This window comes from Eptesicus fuscus, chromosome 17 (assembly GCF_027574615.1).
Source record: "Eptesicus fuscus isolate TK198812 chromosome 17, DD_ASM_mEF_20220401, whole genome shotgun sequence".
NCBI classification, from domain to species: Eukaryota; Metazoa; Chordata; class Mammalia; order Chiroptera; family Vespertilionidae; genus Eptesicus; species Eptesicus fuscus.
Genome location: NC_072489.1, coordinates 26,904,440 through 26,925,147, shown reverse-complemented (window position 1 = coordinate 26,925,147; position 20,708 = coordinate 26,904,440). Strand labels below are relative to the sequence as shown.

The 20,708-nt window shown below is 40.7% G+C and overlaps 1 protein-coding gene across 1 annotated transcript in view; it reads right to left on the bottom strand.

Moving 5' to 3' along the window:
* ANK3 (ankyrin 3) overlaps positions 1–20,708 on the bottom strand; it is a 302,810-nt gene that overhangs the window by 87,565 nt on the left and 194,537 nt on the right. The window contains exon 24 of the mRNA XM_054728942.1: positions 965–1,088. Within this exon, the coding sequence (XP_054584917.1) occupies positions 965–1,088 (124 nt within the window). The remainder of the gene's footprint in view (positions 1–964; positions 1,089–20,708) is intronic.

Genomic DNA, 20,708 nt, shown 5'->3' with positions numbered 1-20,708 from the left:
GTTAAAAAACAAAAAGATTAACTCGAAAAAACATCAATTCAGTTTCTAAACTGGCCACATCAAGGACACTGAGAATTAACTCTTAGGTTTACTTAGTGGGAAGTGCCATTTACTATTAGACAATGAAACTTTTTACAACAGATACTTAAACTATAGGAAAATGTCCCCAGGGCTCTGGCTCAGATGGTTTAATTATTAGCTTTCACATAACTTGACTGTCAGCAAACAAGCTGTTAATCCAACCAGGGAAAAGAAGTCCCCAAATTCTGGACAAGGTCCTATTTCTTTCAACCATTGTCACATAAGTTTGAGCCAAGGTTTTCCACATACCAAAGTTTTATGCTTTAGTTGTAGGGATTGAAGTTGCCACTATTCCTGGCTTGCTAAGTCACTGTTTCACTCCTGACATGTCCCTTGTAAACAAACTAATGGGAAAGTTTTAGAAGAGATACTCAAACACTTGGTAGGCAAGTCTAATAAATCATATATATATATATATATATATATATATATATATATATATATAAAGTCTCAAATATGAATTTTTCTTTCAATAATAAATAGAGAATAGTGAACAACCAACACAAACATTTCTTACTTATTGGAAAACAAGATTTTCCTTTCCATTAGAACAAAATTTAATTTTGAAACATATAACCCAGATCGGTTCTCCCAGTTTTGCCTGTGAGCCCTTTTGCTAGTATGCTTGAAGCATGACTGACTGCAAGGTGGGGGAGAAAGAGAACCATTAACACGGTCAATCATAGACAATTAAGGACTGAAAACCACGAAAGAAAATAGCGGAGCACATACAATGGAGTAGCGAACATTTCACCAAATTCACATCCTCATCCAAAGAGCATATTTGGGGATAACGGTGAAAATGGAAAATGATTTTGGCTTATGACAAATCATGGTTGTTTTAAATTACCTCTGAAAAGCAACAACAGCAACAACGAAATACCTGGCAGAACGGGCCCCAAGACTGAAGCCCATGTAGCCCTCGGCAGGCAGAGAATCGTCGCCCAGCTCCTTGAGGTCCTGCGGCCCCAGGTACTTGTCAGTGTCCCCCGTCAGCGCGTCTTCGCCTGCGGAGGGACAAAGCAAGCCACAATCAGAAGCTCCCCGTTTGAAAAATGTGTCCGTTGTGGAGACACCTGTTCCTTTGGTCATCAGCAAATCACCCATTCTCTCTGTCCTCTTCTCCTGTCCCCTGGATAATATTTGTAGCGGCCGTTTAGCAGGAAAAAGTATGGGCAGAGGTTAGTTCATAATTTCAAGAGGGAATTTAAGTAGCAGAAAAAGCTCTGGTGTTAAGTACCAACTTAAAAAAAAAAAAAATTTCTCTCCCGCCAACCCCAAGTAGAAAGGAGGATTTTTAAATGTCAATTAGTTTTCCTCAACGCACTGTGATGAGGGCAGCTTGTTTGAATGGACGCTGTTGCAAAATAAAAACCACCCCCTTCCTCACTGTTCTGGAAATTACATGTGGGAAGAGAGTTTTGTTTAAATAGTCTTCTCACACCCAGGATTTCAGTTTGGGGCTTATGCAAAAAACTAGCAAGTTACTTAATCTGAAGGGTAACTGCTCAGTTGGGGAACTCTGAATCTCACCAATTTGCAACTGTCTCTAAACCCATCAAATGAACAACCCAGCCCAGCGGCCCCCAGGCCTGAACGCTACTTGGAAATTTAGAGATCGAATGGGAGTTCCAGCAGTTTGGAAAGGGACTGTATAAATTGCTCTTTAGCCATCAATACAGAGAGTTCATCACATAAAATGCTCTGACTAGCTACATATGCATAACATGACCTCACACGGAAAAACCACATTCCAAGAGTGACAGGGCAGGTTTTCCAGAGGCTTTTGCCCCCTGGGACGGTTCCCATCCTCGCACAATGTAGCACAGGCCGTGGCAAAGTTCCTTCCGCAAACAGGCAAACTCTGTCTCCTTTTTATGACTCTCATTCTCTTTCTGGACACAAACTTGGCTGGCCCCGTGAGATTTCAAAAGCGTGTGTTATGTTTTCTCAAAGGTGAGTGATTCATCCGCTCCAGCGATATTTTCCAATTCCTTTCTCAGTACCATTTATACTTTCCATTCATTTAAACTCAGGAAACCACGAGGGCTCATCTTTTTAAACTACTAATCAAGACTAAAAATACACTGTCAACTACTGTTGTTGTTTTTTCCAATGTAAAATACTAAACAGATCAACTTTCTTCTGCGACCCACGACCAAGAGATTATTTTAAGTAACTATTTACAGCTGGGCTAAATTTCACAATCACCACAAATGAGACAAAAAAAAAACAAACAAACAAAAAAAACAGTGCACACCAAGTACAACGTAAAGAAAGATCTTACTCTGTCGCAAAGCCATTTTCACCAGGAGGGGCGGATCAGATGTTTCCTGAGGTTTCCAGGAATTCCTTAACCAGTGATTTAGAATCTACCTCCAAATCAGCCCAAACAAACCAGTCCCTGGGGTGTATCCACCGTCTTCACCACCGCCGCTGAGTTCCTCTCAGCATCTCCGTCTCCTCGTAGGCAACTGAGGAATTACACATCTTCTCCTACTCATCAGAGCTCAAAGATTTTCAATATTTCAGAAAAAAAAAAAAAGAAGAAAGAAATGAAGAACAAAACCTGGCTACTCTTAATTGAGATTAAGATCCTTTTGATTACTCCGCAGACATCCTTTTAAAGCGCCTTCTGATTGGATTAAAAACTCCTCTGGCAAGCCTCTAGCAGGACCGAATGGTGACATAAATGCAAGCCCGGAGTTATTTGTATGTAAATATGAGGGCAGCTCCAGTGTAGACTTTCGGTAATTTGATACCAGTGCTCCGTGCCTAACCGGGTAACCGAGACAGCCTGAAACCCAGGGAGAGCCGGGAGCGAGGTGCTGCCTGTCAAGAGGAGGTGACTCTTCTCCCACGTGAATGAGGAGCCGGCCAACCCAGGTAGAGGAAAAACAGAAGAAAACAAAGCAGCGGCCCCGCGGGGAGTGGCGGGAGCTCCCGGCAAACTTTCAACTTTGTTCTCAGCTGGGACACCGGGAGCCTCGGTTATTTATGGTCCCTGTCAGGTGGAAGGAGGGGGGAAAAAGAGAGAGAGGGAGGGCGGGCCTGCCCTGGAGAAGAGGTTGTGAAACTGTGGGGCCCAGGGAAGCAGCAGTGATTCCCATAAGTCCCCCAAGAAGCTCTTGAGATCGCACTCCTCACCCATCACCATCACCGCTGCTTTTCAGCAGGAGTCGCAGGAAGAGACCAGCTAAGTGAGTGGAGGTTCTGCTTTATTTGGGGCACAGGTTGTTTCAACTCTTTAACACACTCCGAGGGACTCACTGGCTCTCCCTCTTGGGAGGTCCCTGGAGAGAGAGAGGCGGGGGTGGAGTGGGCTGGAGAGGCCTGTGGGGCGGCCGGTAGGTGTTCCCTCTCTCCGGGACTGCTGGCCCCTTCCCAGCTGCTCCACCCTGTGTGCGTTGGCAGTCCTGGAAACACCAAGCGGCACTCTGCACCCTCCACCTGGCCACACGCGGAGGCCATTTCTTTCCCCTTTTCCAGAACCACCGGAGACAGGCTAGAAAGGAAGTAAAGGGTTTGAAACCGTCCTGCTGAAGTAAGTGGCCTGCAGCGCCGTTTCATGCTAGTGCATCTACCTCTTGGATTGTTACCTAAACATACTGACATCTGAATCTGGAGAACGGACGAAGTGGGCAACGGATTCGGTTTTCCTGGATAAACGCATAAGTAACTGCATCAATAAATGACTCATGGAATATGAAGGTGATAGGACTCGGACACCTGGTGTTTCCATGTGGCCAGCCAGGCTGTAATCAACATTGCAAATGTGCAGAAATCCAAGGGAAGCCCTTTATAATTAATGCCTGGCACACATGGAAACATATTCCCCAGCGCAAGAGTACTTTCCGGTCCTGGGGAAAGTCATGGTTAAAATGGAGAAAATGTCCATAACGGACTGCCATGCAAAAAGGGTCCTTGTTGGCCAGCCTCTCTCTGGCCACTCCTCCACACACACCCCGCCTGCCCTCTGCTATGCAGAACGATTGCAGTCCCTGGAATTCCTGAAAGTCTAGACTTTGAGCTATTGCACAGGGTGCATTCTCTTCATGGAACCTTTACCCCTCTTCTGCATCTGAGTAATTTCTCCAATGTTTGACTCTTTCTAGAACTCCTCCCACCCTCACTCATCATCTTCAGTGAGATGCCCCGCCGGTGGGCTTCCCTTATCAGAATGTGTTGCCAGGAGACACATCTGCTTAGTGTCTCCCACTGGATGGTGAGATCCCCCAGATTAGGAACCAAATTTTTCCGGGGCCTGGCATATTGTAAATGCCCCATGAATATTTGAATTCATGATTACGTTCATTAGTGAGGTTGGTGGTTGTGTTTTCTTTCCCATCTACATTCTGCAGTCACTTAGCACTTTTTTTGCATGTCAAGCTTGATAACTGGCTGGTAGACGGTAAAATGTCAATAAAATTAAGTTTTCATTCCTCTTTACCCATCCTTCTTAGACTGCAGAAATGGTCAATGTAAAACCAAAAAGAAGCATGGGGTTGGAGCAGGCGTGGGAGCTGTCAATACATTTGATCAAAGATGAATTAAAATAGCATTATGACATTAAAAATTATGCACCTACCACTTTAGAAAAGTGAAGCCCTAGCTGGTTTGTCTCAGTGGATAGAGCGTCGGCCTGTGGACTGAAGGGTCCCGGGTTCCATACTGGTCAAGAGCACATGACCAAGTTGTGGGCTTGATCCCCAGTAGGGGATGTGCAGGAAGCAGCCAATCAATGACCCTCTCTCTTCATTGATGTTTCTCTCTCTCCCTCTTCATTCCTCTCTAAAAAAATATATACATACACACACACTCACACATATATATATGTATGTATATAAAGTGAAAACATTTCTTACAAGTTAGGGAATTCAGAAATAAAGGCATTGGTATTATTTTAATGCAGTTTTGCATGGTAGGTGCTCTGGATTAAAATCCAAGTTCCACCGCTACTGATTAGGTGACCTTTGAAACACTCTTTAGTCTGAGTCAGTTTCAACCTCTATAAAACTGGAATAGTAACTCTGCCTCTATCCCAATAACCTTCTGGGGGATTAAATGGAATAATGCGCAAAGTAAGGGCTTAATGTGCACTAATTGTTACTATTATTCTGTGACTCAGTTTTCTCTAGTGCCCAAGCATCTGAATGCATGAACTCATATAGTTAGCATTTAAATTGTTACTATTTATACTGGTAAGGGCAAAAATCCAACCATAGCAGGAATTTGTCCCTGTTCTCTACAGGCTAACACAGGGCCTGGCTCATCATAGACAGTCAACAAATATTTGATTGAATGAATGAACAATAATAATAAAACTAACTTACCTTCCTTTTAAGGTAAGTAAATAAACTTAACTTACCTATGTTTATTGAAACATAATATTCTATAATTATTATGACACACTACTACTGGGTACAACACACTACTGTACCAAGTTCAGAAAGGAATGAGATAAATTGTGTTGAGTGATTTATTACCTGCCTCTAATTGATTCTATAATCCAAAATACATTTTATTAGTGGCAGCTTCTGACCAATACTTCTTATACAAAGGCAATTCTATTAATGGACAACACTCACACAACATCAGATATATTTAGTTAAAATATATTTTAACTAAAGTATATTTTGACCACAGGGGTGGTCCAAAGTAGTTTATAGTTATAATACAATAATTCATAACACAAGAATAAACTGTTTTGTGTACTCACAACTGCAGACCTACTTTTGCCCACTTCTGTATATTATCAAGAAACACCAGTTTTTACTTACTAAGAAGTACTTGAGTGGGTTTATGTTTCCTACAAGTGTTTGGTACACTGGCTTGACTTTTGAACAATAGAATGCAGGGAAGTAATTATGCATGACTTCCGAGCCTGAGTTAAAAGAAACCTTATAGTTCCTGCCTCAGTCTACTGGAACACTTGTTTTGGGGAAAGCCCATCGAATTGTAAGACATTTTGCTCCCTTGAGACCACCATGCTTGTGAAGAAGCTCAAGGCAGCCGTAAAGAGGTGGCTCAGAAAGACAGAGATGCCCAGGCAATCCCCAGCCACTCCAGCCATCTGAGGTAACAGACCTTTGAATAAAGACACCCTAGTGAACACCCGGCCATGTTATTCCTGCCTCAGCTGCTATCTGACATGAAAGATCTCCAGAACCCAGCTGAGCCCAGTCAACTCACACAACCACGGGAGATAATAATAATAAATGATGCAGCGGAGTTTAGAGATGGGTTGTTACATTGTAATCATTAGTGGAAAAAGAGCACAATGAGAAATGAGAAGGTCCAAAGGTAAGCCAAAGAGGTCACACACTGGTTGCCTAATGCATCCCTAGGGAATCGGAGTTAGCTCCGTAGTGCATTATATGATTAGGGTTGCCAAGTCCAGGGAAGTACACTGGTAAATGCCACCAGAGGCCTCATTTTTTTAGTATTGATTTCATGCCTTTCAAGATTAGAAGCCCCGGTGTTCTTTTTGTTAATCCATTTCTGACAATATAACACCAGAGGCTGGAAAATGTTAAAAAGAACACAAAACACCTCAAGTCTACTTTGATGTCACCATTAACCAAATAACGAAAGCTGTTCAGAGGCACTTCAATGTCCCAGCTATCTCCCTTTCCTCTTCCTCCTCTATCATGACCAGGCTAAGAGAAGAGGTTCCTGTATCACAATCAAACTTTCAAAGCTTCATACACTTTGTCTACCAGAAAGAATACAAAATAAAATCAAGGACAGAGGAGAGAAAGAAAGATAATACGTACATGAAAGGATTATCAGGACTGTGGGTGGTCAAATAGGTGTGCCCTCATTCCTTTTTAGATTTCATGTCCATGGTCCAGTGTCAGTACACGGTAGAATATACCTAAGCCAAGTTCCTTGCACTCTTACATTATGCCCATTAACGTTCCTTTTTAGGCAGAATAGAGGAAACGGTTCTTGGCCCAATATTTAGAAGTGTTTTCATGTCCCAGGAGTTCTTTTTTTCTCTTATTTATTTATTTTTGCATATAATTTTCTTTTACTCTTTTCCCCCTTAAGCCCATCACCAAGGAATACTTTTGTTACTTCTCCAGGAGTTGAAAATTCCTTTCTCATCTAGATAGAGACTAGAATCATAAAGAAAGTTCCTTAAGGTAACTATATCAAATTATATTGTCAGAATCTTTGCTTAGTTCCTCTGCTGTGAAATGCAGAAATCTTCCCAAGGTATAAATTTTGTAACATTATAAAGTTGAAATTAAGAGTATAAAACACCTTAAATGATTAATACAAGACCTCCAAATTACAGGGGATCTTTTAGAAGACATATTAGAAAAAATAAAGAGGAACTCAATCTTTATACTCTAGTGATTTATTATGAATTGGTTTCTTACTAGAAATCAGCAGTCTTACATGATCAGAATTTAGAAGATTTAAATTTACTTGTTCTAAGAAAAGTGATATATATTTTTTAAATCACCACATAGCAAAGAGAAGAAATGAAAATTATTGGGGAAAGAAACCCTTTAGCCATTTCTGGAGTACATTATAGAAGAGTAGAATGAGATCACATCATTAAAATCAACACTACTATTTACTGAGCATTTACTATGTTCTAGGCACTAGTTGGTGCTTTTTAAGTATTATTTCATATAATTCTCACAATGATATTACAAATAGAATGGTTATCTCTATTTTAAGATAAAACCCTGTTCACACTAAGAGTAAGATTACTGAGAATGTGGGGAAAATCAAATTCAAAATCAGTTGGTCTGACACAGAGCTCTACTTTTAACTACTGCAATATGCTATGCTATTGAATAAATACTGAGAGAGATTGGTAACCAAATGTAAGCTCCATGAAGACAGGGCTTTCTTTTCCTATATATTTCTGTATCCAATGCCCAGAAGAGTGCCTGGCACATAGTACATGCTCAGTAAATGTGTGCAATGAAAGTTCAGTGATTGCATCTGGAGATGGCAACTACATTACTGAAGCAACGAGAAGATGGGAGACTTACTTTTCACCGACAACTCTTGTACCTTGGGAATTTTATACCATGTGCATCTACCACCTATTCAAAAAACGAATAAAATTAAAACAAAACAAAACAAAAACACAGGGATGGCAGGCAAATCATTAGGCTGTGTGTTTCATTCATCTGAAAAGGTATTTTGACATGTAAAGACCTGCCAGCTAGGTACTAAGATGTGTATGTGCACCGGCAAATATTCGGCAAACATGGATAGGGAACAGTATTTTACGATATTTGACCTTATTTACGTCTTTAAGAGATGGAACAGAAGAAATGAACTAAGGTAGAAAGAAAGAGATGCACAATATTCATGCACTTCTGGCAGTGTCCCAGTGTTGTAAAGCAGTGGTTCTCAACCTGTAGGATGCGTTAGCATCCACGACCCCAAGTGAATGTGATGCTCCTGATCCAGGGACCACACTTTGGTAAACACTGTCTAAAGGACCCTTACAAATGAATGGCAGTTATCTAATGGCAGTATTGCTTCTACAGACTTAAATCTATTTTCCTGGTGGGAATTACTAGAAGAAGTAAAACATCAGCTTCAGCAACTGAATTCAATGAATCGAGTGGAGTGTCTCCAAATTTCAGTGCATATATTTGTATCACCTGGAGACCTTGTTCAACTGCAGATGCGGATTCCACAGGTCAAGGGAGACCCTGAGGTCCTGCATTTATAACAAACTCCTGGGTGACCGCAACCACACTTTCAGTAGTAAGACAGTACAGCACTGGACTGGGACCTACGTTATGAGTAAAGCCAACGAATGCCTTTGCAGCATTTAGTTTCTAGTAAAACTATTAAGACCAGGGCACAAACAATAATACAAAACTGTACTGCTACTCCTGCTGGCTACAATTTTAGTGCTTTGAATATGCTAGACATTGTGCTAACTGAGCATTTTATATGCATGTCTCATATAACCCTCAACCTTGTGAAGCAGGTACTATTGTTTCCCTTCTATTGGTGAAAAAACAGACTTCACCACCACACCACAATGACAGAGTGCAAGAGAAATGACACAGCAGTACAAGAGCTCAGAGGAAGAAGGCATCACACTTGATTGAGCAGATCAGGTAATGTTGACTGGGCATGTGTGTGAGTAAAGATAGGGAGAAAGGAGAAAAAATGGGAAGTTGGCCATTCCGAGCCAGAGAACCATGCATGAGAGGGAAAGAATGACAATGCAGGATGGCAAGCAGGCAGGTTTACTGCAGTGATGGGCAACTGAGTTGTAGGAAATGGGCTGAGTAGGTCATATTTTTAGGGCCCTTGAAATTGGATTACTATCCAAGTGACAAGCAACATATATATTCATTAGTTGTTAAAATTCAATTGTTCATATATATATATATATATATATATATATATACACACACACACACACACACACACATATATATATATATATATATATATATATATATATATATATATATATTTAAATCTGAAGACCCATAATCTCAATGTTCTCCCTCTTCCTGTCCTGCTTTATTCCCTAATTCTCATTCTGCAGCAGCAAGCAGGATAAGTAGTTTTATGCATTTAACAAAAAAAAAGGATTGCCATTTAATGAGCACCTACTATATGTTGGTCACTGTTCTAAATGTTTCATATATTTTATTTTCATCTTCACAGCAGTTCTGTGTGGTATTACTAATCTCATTAGAGATAAACCAAATAAGACCCAGCATATTTTATTTTTTGAAGGTTCAAAGAAGAAACATAAAAATGCAAAAAAGCTTTGAAGAAAAATTATTTTTCATCAATTCAAAGCCTTAATGAAAAGATGTTTTTCTCCACTGACATTTAGACAATAAATTTTCACCATGGAGAATCCAAATGACTATATTTGCTCCCATGTCTTTTTCTCTCAACCCCCTGATATTGGCATTCTCAGAAAAGCAAGAAATGGGAGTAGAAAGAGAGAGGAATACAATAAGTTTAGGACCCCGATCCACTCAAACTTTAGTTCCAAAAGTCTAATTCTTTCCTGGAGTCACACAATAGTTAATGGGAAAATTACTTAGATTCCACATTGTACATATTTCACCTTGCAATTTGCACTCGAGATAAAGAGCTTGTATTAAGCAAGGCCTCCTGTGAATGTTCTGAGATGGATACCAGGAAGCTGGGATGTGCAGATGACGGAATTGTGCCCTTTGCTTCAGAGGTTCCTGTGTGTAGCACAGGCACTTGCGTTTGGCTGGAGGCCCAGAAGGTGCTCATGACTCCAGTACCTTCTTGAGATGGTTGGAGACTCAGAGAGAGGCTGATGGCCCCAAGCCCAAGGTCAAGAATGGAGTGAGCGTTCTCTCCTGCCCCCTGCACTCTCCACCTGCCCTCTGAGTCAGGAATGAGCAGATACTGGGGTCTCACTTTAACCATTTGTTTTCCAGCACCTCCTGGCAGTAGGGGGGTTCTTTCAACACATACACTAAATGCTGGAATATAACCTTTCCTTGTTCTCCCTCTCAAACATATGAGAACAATGGGGTAAGCTGAGAAAATGATGAGATGAGCCAGGAGTGGAACAGGTGGTCTTAAGAAGGCTGAAGAATAATGTGTCATTTTAGGGGATTCCTGTGCTGCTGTGGGAGGGCCAGCCTCCGCGGTCTTTCTTTCCCTTCCCTAGCATTACGTGCTCAGAAGATCCTGGCTTCATAGGTGGCCAACCAGGAAGCAGGCTTGAATGGCAAAATTGGCACATCTCTTAGACAATAACAAGTTGCTGCTGTCCCACAGAACAAACGACTCTTGTTGCTCGGGCTGAGTTTTCTTTTTTAAAAGAGAATAAAAGTCAACTTGCTTCTTTACTCTTGAGCAGTGTGGTGTTCTTTGTGGCTAGATGTGCTTCTTTAAAAAGCTGTATAGCAGTTTACTGCTCCTTAATTCAGGCTAGATATAGTTTCTAAAGCAAGCAAGCATGACTCAGTGTTGGAACTTTTCCAGACGTGGCAATGAAAAATGTCCCCTGTGATCTCGGCTGGGTTAATAAACAAACTCATCCCAGAAGAGAAAAAGAATCTAGTGTCTTTCCTGTGAAGAGGTAGAAAAAGACAATGTTGTGATAGAAGCTATAATTTTTCATTTTCTTTTCAATATTCCTTAATGCTAATCCAGAACTTTTCCTCAGCCATCTAAATAAGAGTAGATAGTACACTCACTGACTTGGTCAAATAAATACCTAAGACGAACACCGGAATGCAGCTAGGAAGGGGTGCAAGGTTACTTACACCCTCCTCATTATCTAAAATCTATGCCACTTGTAAGAAGACTAGATGATGAATAAATTACTAGCCACAAACTAAAATGTTGGTTCTTACTTGCAGAGAAATTAGGTAGCGAAGTTCAAGGTGGCCGTGTCCTGCCAATTGGTTCTTTCTTCTGGCCATTCTGTCTTAGTGATTCACCCACCCTTGACTCCAAAGCCAGACCTCCTTAGTCTCAGCTCATTACTTAGGTGCATGAGGACCGTATTTGAAAAACAGGACCATGAGCGCTGTGCCCAGGTACAAAGGAGTGCCAGATCCTGCATACTTTGTGGGCAAGGGTTTGGCCTCTTCCTGCTCATATATCCAAAGTGCCTTTCACTGTGCAGGGCAATAAACACCTGCTGTTTGGCTTGTTTTATATTTCTGACCTAAAAGATGTGTATATACAAGGTAAAGACACCAGGCTTGTTGTCAGTTCCCATCCTCACTGTGGTTCTGGCCCAGATGGTCAGACCACCCCTTTCCATTCCCCACCAGGTTCTCTACCCGCTCCTGTTCCCAGCTCTCCGCCATTCATTCTCAAGGCTGATGTTTCACTTTCTCCTCTGTAGCAAGGAGGCCAGGGGGAGGGGAGGGGACTAAGGTGGTCAGATTAGGACCCACTTCTATACGAAGCAGGTCAGGCTCTCCCCATAGATGGGCAGGGATTAAGATAATTTGGCAGGGGTCAGGGGGAGACGCATGCTCAAAATTACAATGTGTTTTGGGCAAATGAAAAAAAACAGCCTATTGCCCTTAGCCAATAAGCATGCTTAATTCCGTGCCATCTCTTAAGACAACCCCTCTGCCACTCATTCCACAGGCTTCTTGGGGAGGGCGGGGGGAGATACACTCACTGTCTGACCTTTCTTCCCTACCTTAGAACTGCTCTGAGTCTCCATTCACAATGTCCTGGGCGTGGCAGATGCTGAGGTCACCAGGCAGTCGCATATTGCCTGTGCTCTTCTGACTAGACCTTCCCAGGGGAGGTCCTCCCAGGGCTTCCGCGAGAACCCACTCTCTGGTTTCCTCCCTCCTCTGTTCACCCACTCCCTCTTCCATGTCCTTTAGCATCCCTCTTCCTCCCTCTCTTACATGTCAATGCGCCCGGGGTTTTTTAGAACCATTTTTCTCCCTCCCCCTGCCCTGCCCTGGGGTCCGCATCCAGGCCGGTGTGTGCAGGACTCTGCCGTGGAGGCCTCCGCTTCTCTGTCTCTGACACTTCAACTGAAAAAGTTTTCTGAATCTGGAACACGTCTTTCCAATCTCCACCCTCTACCCCCCAAAAGTTCTGTTTGTCCAAAGTCTATCTATGCCTTAAAATGCTTCCTGCTGGAGGCCTTCAGTAATCTCCCCTTCTTTCAGAATTCCTTGTCACTTTATCTACTCTTCCCTTACAGCATCTCACTGAGTGGAAAGTCGAAGCAGAAAAACGAAAAGCAAATTCCAAATTCCTTAGTATGTGGACCTGAACAAATATCTTAAACTCTTTGAGCCACAGATTCCTTGATGAAATTAGGACTAATAACACTTTAAATTAGGACTGAGTGAAAATTAGGAGTAATAATGGTACAGGCAATGCCCTCAACCACTTTGACAAAATTAAGCTAGATAAGGTACCTGGTAACTAACATTTCTGAGGTCTCTGGGCTAACCCCTTCATACGTTCTCTCATTTAAAACGTACAGCAACCCCACAGTTGTGGAACTGTTCCCTAAACTATCAGGTACCCCTGAGGTGAGAGCAGAGGTTCAGGACAGGGATTTGAGGATAAGCCCTGCACAGACTATGATCTTAATCAAGTGTCTTCCTTGATGGAACTGACTTTCCACATCTAGAAAGTGGGAAAACCAATGGCTCTAACTTAGGGGATCAATGTGAGTGTTAAGAGCCGTCACGCATGAAATGTATGTAGTTAAAGAAAGAGCTCCATAAATGGGTAAGTAGTTTGTTTATGATGTTGAGAGTGCTCATTGATTTGGAATCCTGTGGAGGGACAGAGACAGGAAATGTATGGAGTAACACCCTCATCCATGAATGAGGGCCTCTAGCACAGTGACAAAGGCAGCTCTGCCCCACTGGGGCTAACAGTCTAGTTTGGAAGAAAATAAACAACACTACTCACAAGCTGTAAAGCTACAGTCTTAGGCCAAATCCAGCCTGCCTCCTATTTCTGTAAATCAAGTTCTGCCACAGAGCCACGCCCATGTGCAGAGGTTCTGTCTTCTCAGCTTTTGTGCAACAAAGGCAGAGTTGAGTAACTGGGAAAGAAACCACGTGGCCTGAAAATTCTAAAATATTTACCTTTGGCCCTTTACAGGAAAACGTTGCTGCCCCCTGAAATCTATGACTAAGACGTTGAGATGAGCGTTAGGAAGAAATTTAAAAAAGTGTCACTGAGAGGAGAGTGGAAAAGAGGGAGCCAGGGGCCACAGAGGACTTACCTACCTCGGAAAGGGACTGAGTTTTTTCGTAAGTGCAATGCAAAGCCTGGATAGATTTTTATTTTAGCTGTGTATTTGTGCTATTTTGGGGTTTATCTGTATTATTTGTGGGGGGTGGCTACTTTTTTCATGAAATACAACTACACAGATAACTACGTAATATGTAAATGTACATTTTAACAAACTGTTGTAAGATAAACACCACCCAGGTTAAGAAATAGAACATCGGCACGTCAGAAGCCTCCCACATCCCCATCCAGTCCCAGCCTCCTCCCCATCATTAATCAGTTTCTTTACGATATTCCTCTCCTTGTTTTATTTTTTTTTTACTTAAAAAAAACAAACAAACCAAAAACACAAAACCTCACAATATACTTTTACACTCCTAGCTGACTTGGAGGAATTTCGTCTGTGCGTTCTCCACAACCCAGCAACTACACTCCTAGGTTCATACTCTACAGAAAGACACGCATATGTGTACCAGGAAAGATATACTAGTATAAGAAGATTCGTAGCAGTTTTGTTTGCAAACTGGAAACATTTCCATTAGTAGGAGAATGGATCATTTAATTATGGCATAGGCAGACAATGGAACATTAGATAGAAATAAAAATAAAATATAGCTATATGCAACAGCCTGGGATGAATCTCAAAAACATATCTCTATGCTCTGGAGGGTTTTAAGCTGGGGAATGGAATAGCATGGTACAACGTATACTTGTGAAAGATTGCCGAGGATGCTGTGCAGACAGCTCGGTCTGTGGGTGAGAGTGGAAGTGGAGCCCTGGGAAGAGGCTCCTGCAGTCAGGATTCTATGGGAGACATGGTATGTGTGTGTGAGGGGGGTCAGCGGGGGGGTGGGGGGTGGGGAGGAGGGGTGACCATGGGAGTGCAGAGGAGAGGGAACTCATATATATTCTGGAGGTAGAACTGATAGGACTTGCTGATGGACAGGAAAAGGGTATGAGTGGTGAAAACAGATAAATTACACCTAACCACAGGCCTTGACTTAGGTAATAGACCTATCTACTGAGATGGAAAGGGTAGGAAGACACACTGTCTTGGAGGGGTATGTTTAGGCAGGGCATGCTGAGGTAAGGCATCTGTGAGAATCTAATGGAAATGTCAAGTACACAGCTGGGAAAGTGGATAGTGAGGATGAAAGTCAGGAAACTATTCTAATTCCAAAGATGGGATGAACTCTGGTTGAAAACAAAGGCCTTGGTCCCACACCACAGATCTTTTTCTCCATCGGGAAATTCCTTTAATTCATTATTTTTTGAGATGCAAGTACACCTTGGGGGAAGTTATTATAAAGCTGTTTATCAACTCGATACATAGGCCTGCCTGTCTCAGGGAGAAGGGGTTTAGTGGAAGGAAAAAAGAACATGGCAGGCAAATTTTCTCCATTCTGCCTGTTTCCAGAAATCCGCAACACTAGCCTTCCCTTGAGTCTCCTTCTCCGTTGATGCAACTCACCAAACATGTACTGAAGACCTGCTGTGTGCCAGACACTGTACTAGCTTCTGGGGCTACAACAGAGAATAAGATTTGGCCTCTGCTTCTGGTATTTCATTCTGACTTTATCGCTAAGAGTGGCATGCAATTATGTAATGTCTATTTGAAAGGTCAGTCATAAGCAGAGAAGTATCAAGCAAAGGGCTAGATAATTTAAGAGGTATTTGTACAACGATAACATTTCAGGTGAAGAACAATTTCTGCATAACAACCACCACTCCCTTGAACCACCTGGGGCAAGCTAATCTCCAAGGCTTCTTTTCAGACCTAGAAAACTAAAAACATAAGAGTCTGATTTAGCTATTGGGAGGTCAAGATTAGGGTAGCAGGTCAGTCCCAGGCAGGAGAGGTCCTGAAGGGTATTTTCCTGGTGCCTTTCTTGATATCCAGCGTCAATATTCCCCAAAGTAATTTCTCCCACTTTTTTAAGTTTCAGATTGTGCCAAGTAAAATTCTAGTTATTCTTCCCTGAGAATACTTGGATATATTTACTAAAATGACTTGCTTTTGGTTCTTAAAGTGCATTCTAAATCATGTTTATATTTCTTTTGCTTGACCTGGCATCTTGGTCAGCATGTTTCTTTGGCCAAGATGGCCAGACAAAGGTATAATATTTCTATTACAGTCTCATTAAGGCCTTTAAGCTTTAACCGGTTTGGCTCAGTGGATAGAGCATCGGCCCGCGGACTCAAGGGTCCCAGGTTCGATTCCGGTTAGGGGCATGTACCTTGGTTGCGGGCACATACCCAGTGGGGAGTGTGCAGGAGGCAGCTGGTCGATGTTTCTCTCTCATCAATGTTTCTAGCTCTCTATCCCTCTCCCTTCCTCTCTGTAAAAAAATCAATAAAATATGTTTTAAAAAAAGACCTTTAAAAAATAATTCTTATTACCTTGTGATAATTTTGAAGGCATTATTTATTCCCTTTCTTATGTGCAATTTTTTTTTCTTAAGGAGTTTAAAAATAGCACTGGCCTGGTAGGTCAGTCAGCTAGAACATTCTCCCAATATGCCACGGTTGTGGCTTTAATCCCTGGTCAGGGCACATATAAGAAAATAAGTGGGACACCAGAACAATGCTTTTTATGCACTTTTTCTCTCTCTCTCTCAAATCAATAAATAAAAATTAAACAAAAAGAAGTGTAAAAATTCATTCTTGGGTCTTATAGACAAGAAAACAGATCATGTTAGAGTATCAGGAAAAGAAATCACCTAAAACCACAGACAGTCAGATCTGTCTCCTCGCCAGACAAGGGTATCACCTGGCTGGACAAGCCACTCAACATGTATTCGGGCGTTGCTTCCTCAGCAGCATAATGGAGAGCACGGGCTACATGACACTGACCCAGCCCTTCCAGTTCTTTGAAATCTGTGGATTTTAATTTGCTGCGGCTTCTACTGGGCACTGAACTTGGCACCAAGGTGAGCTGAGCATGACTCTGCTCATCCCTCATGCCACTCTAATATAGGATGGAATGTTATTACTTTATCGTATCTCAAACCCATACCTCCTTGATAATTACGTCTACCACATGCGTATTTAGAGTCTTATTTTTTGCTTTAATATTTAGTATCTGCACTTGGTCCTGAAGAGATTGTGCAGCTCTATCAAACTGGTAAGTACCCGAGAATTAAGTAATTCCTCCCAGCAAGAGTTTGCTCACCCAGTTGTCTCATAAATCTGTTCAGTAGAGTCACATTTCACAGAGCCGCCTCTTTGGGTTTTACTTTTCACGGCTTACTTCCATTTCTCTTATGTCCCCTCTTTAGTTCTTTATATCTGCTACTCAATCAAGTAGAATTATGAAAACTGAAATAACATTTTATAGATTTTAAAAAGTTTTACAAAAATACGTTTTATAGGAATCTATCATTTAAAAGCGGTGTTCAACTAAAGCTAACTGTGAAATATCTTGGGAAGGGACCACGGCTGGAAGACATGTAAACCTTAATTTCAATTTCCTTTCTCGCTCTCTTCCCTTTGTCTTTCTTTATTTTTCTCTCTTATTTTCCCCCTTCCTTCCTCCCACCCTCTTCTCTCTTTCTCTCTCTCTCTCTCTTCTTTCCTTTGTTTTGAATTGCAAACTGAATTGTAAAACATAAGAATCTAACTGGCACTAGAATCAAGATATTAATGTTGTATGTATATTCATTTTAATGTATGTAACATCTTTTCTGGGAAAGAAGACAGGAGGGCATTAAGATACTTGTGACCCAGTCCAGCCCTTGTAAACAGAGGAGCCCCTGTTACCCCTCCCTGTGTAATGTTTGGGCTGACCAACCTGCCTTAGATAAGTTTGCTTTATAGCCTTTTCCTCCCCGCTCTGCTTCATCCTTTGTTCTACTCCATAACTTGACTCCATTGTTCCCGGAGTCATTGACTGATAACATTGTCTAGACTTGTTTTCCTTTTTTTGAGAAAGTAATCCCAACATTCTTTCCCCTCTACTAATTTCTCAAAGTGGACCTAAGAGGAGAAAGCAAGCAAGAGAGAAGAGAGACCACTGTTCTGTTAATATTTACTCAATTTTTATAGTAATTTAAAATGACAATTATATTTTCCCATATTACACATCCATTCATCTTTTCTTTCTTGAGAAAAACTGACAGCATATATTGCTATTATTTTTATTGGCTTTAAAAATCTGCTGATATTGTTGGCACACTGGGTTACCAGCGTAATAATCTCTCACTAGAGCTTGTAGAGAGACATTTTCACAACATGTGGTTTCGAGGAAATAAACATTTGCAACAGTTCCTTGGGCTTACTGAACAGGCAGCCCCTAATCCAATGAAAGGGGTGAAGTTCTGGCCAAACTGTCAGGCAAGTGAGTGAGAAGTAAAAATTAACATTAAGATTGTAGGGGCCTTTCAGAATTAACATTTCTAAATGACCTGTTTTGGGGTTTGGAGTAATTAGAGAAGTGCTAATTTCCGCAGCAAAAAATGATGTAGTATATGATAGGGAAAATGTGGCTTACTGGAGCTCATATAAACAAAATTTAGGGACTTTAGCTGACAGTAATATTAATATGACTCCAATTAAATGTATATTACAATCCCAAATGCATCTTAATCTTTAATAATAGATTTTTAATATCATCCAGGGACAAAGCAATAACTCTTCTACAGTCTGCTTGGATCACACCACATGTAGAATATTGTGTTTAGTTCAGGCCACCGCAATCGAGATGGATTTCCCTGAGGCACATTAAAATGTGCACAGGAGATTGAGTATGATAGTGAGGGACAGTGGAAGGAAGCGGTGATAATAGGCCTTTAGAAAAAAGACTAAGAAGAAATATGAGAACTGTTTTTAAATATTGAAAGGATTGTCACATAGAAGAGGCAGATTTTGTTCTAAATAGTGCCAGATATATCAAGAGCCTGGATCAATGAGTAGAAGCTGCAGAATACTCAATAAAGAAGAATTTTTAAAGTCTGAGCTATTCATAATGGAACAGGCAGCTTGGGAACTGGGAATTCCTATCATTTGGGGCAGTGGTCGGCAAACTCATTAGTAGTCAACAGAGCCAAATATCAACAGTACGATTGAAATTTCTTTTGAGAGCCAAATTTTTTAAACTTAAACTTCTTCTAATGCCACTTCTTCAAAATAGACTTGCCCAAGCAGTGGTATTTTGTGGAAGAGCCACACTCAAGGGGCCAAAGAGCCGAATGTGGCTCTCGAGCCGCAGTTTGCCGACCACGGATTTGGGGTATTAGGAAAAGAAACTCCTAAGCAGAGGGTTCTATGGAGGTAATTCCAGCGCTAGATGGTTGATGCTCAGGTTATGACTTTTAAGGAAAACCTTTTGACATTAAATTCTATGACATTATGAAATCAAAAGCCATTTAACTCCCAAAGCCCCCAGACATACCCCAATGTGTTTAAGGAAAGATGGATAAAGTGAGAATTAAAATTTTCTTATTTATTTCAAATTCCTAAACTGAGATACATCTAAAGGAAATGATTGTCATTTCTAGTTAAACAGCTAGATCAAGTATCTTCAAATGAAGAGATGCAAAATTTCTCCTCTTTTGAAATTATTTGGTTAGTTATCCACATGGATAAGGCATTATATAGTCCATTCAAACGTAGCTTCTCATCAGTGAGGCTATTTTGGGATAGTATGTTAAAAACTAGCAAATTCTTAGCTCTGTGATTATCATATTATATTTCATAATAATTTCATTAGAAAAACTTACTTTGGATATCATGGGCTGCCTGTGTACAGATCTATGTAAGAATATCATTTTTCTTGTATCTCCTGCCTGTCAGAAATTACTCTGAAAATGTGGCATTAGAAGGCATTGAAATATAATATGACAGGAAAGCATATTACTAAAGATGATACAAATATTATCTATTTGGGGACATAAACATATAGCTGATGTTTTAGAGGAAAAGAAAGAAAAATGAATAAACCTTGTAACATTTATCCAAACAACATTTACAAACAATGAGACAGGTCTTTCCAAGTCCTTAATGACCACCAAGAATTAGTTCTCTGGGTGTGCAGTCCCGCCACAGACTAACACTGGGCAGTCATTGTACATCAAACAGTTAAAGTGACTTTGGATCAGGTAGACTTTTCCAACTAGTTTTTTTTTTTAATTTACATTTACATTTCCAATGAAATTTGTACAAATCAAAGAAGGAACAATAATTAAAATGGAGAAGTTACCTAAAGGCAGAGAAAGACTAGCAACACCAAGACTGATTCAAGAGAAAAATACTACATGCAAGATGGCAAACGGAGGGAGCAGAAAATAGAATGTAGTTTTGAAAATTCAAATGGTGCAAGAAAGAAACATAAGCATAACATACATTATATAAGTAAATGTTTAATTATTACAGCAAAACTCCATGACTTGCCATCTTTATAATATTCATGGTAAAAATGCTAGTTTCCCCGAGCCTTTTAAAGATGTCATTAAGTAATATAATCTCTACATTATGGCCTGGTCAAATGTATTGATTTTTAAATAAGACAGAAGACAAATCGTTTCTTTTAAGCACATTAAGTATAACTGCAATCATTTATATTTTTATTTCTTTCATGAAATCAATATTGAAAATTTATATTTTGAAAGTAATTTGGTTCAGGTTGCGTTTTCATTATTAGTCCAAGATCAAAAGGTGCTTTTGCTAAAAAGCTTAGGGAAAATCTTAGAATGGGAAACCGATTCCTTACCTATAAGGAAACTTTCTCTTGCTGTTTAAAAAATATTTTAACTATAAGGATGAATCAGTTTTCCCTTTCGAGATTTTAAAATGTAAGCAATAAAAACATCAATTTCCTGCTTAATAGAAACAAATAGAAAGAAACTAATCCAGATAATTAGCGAGACTTGTATTTTTAAGCTGGAAAACGGGTT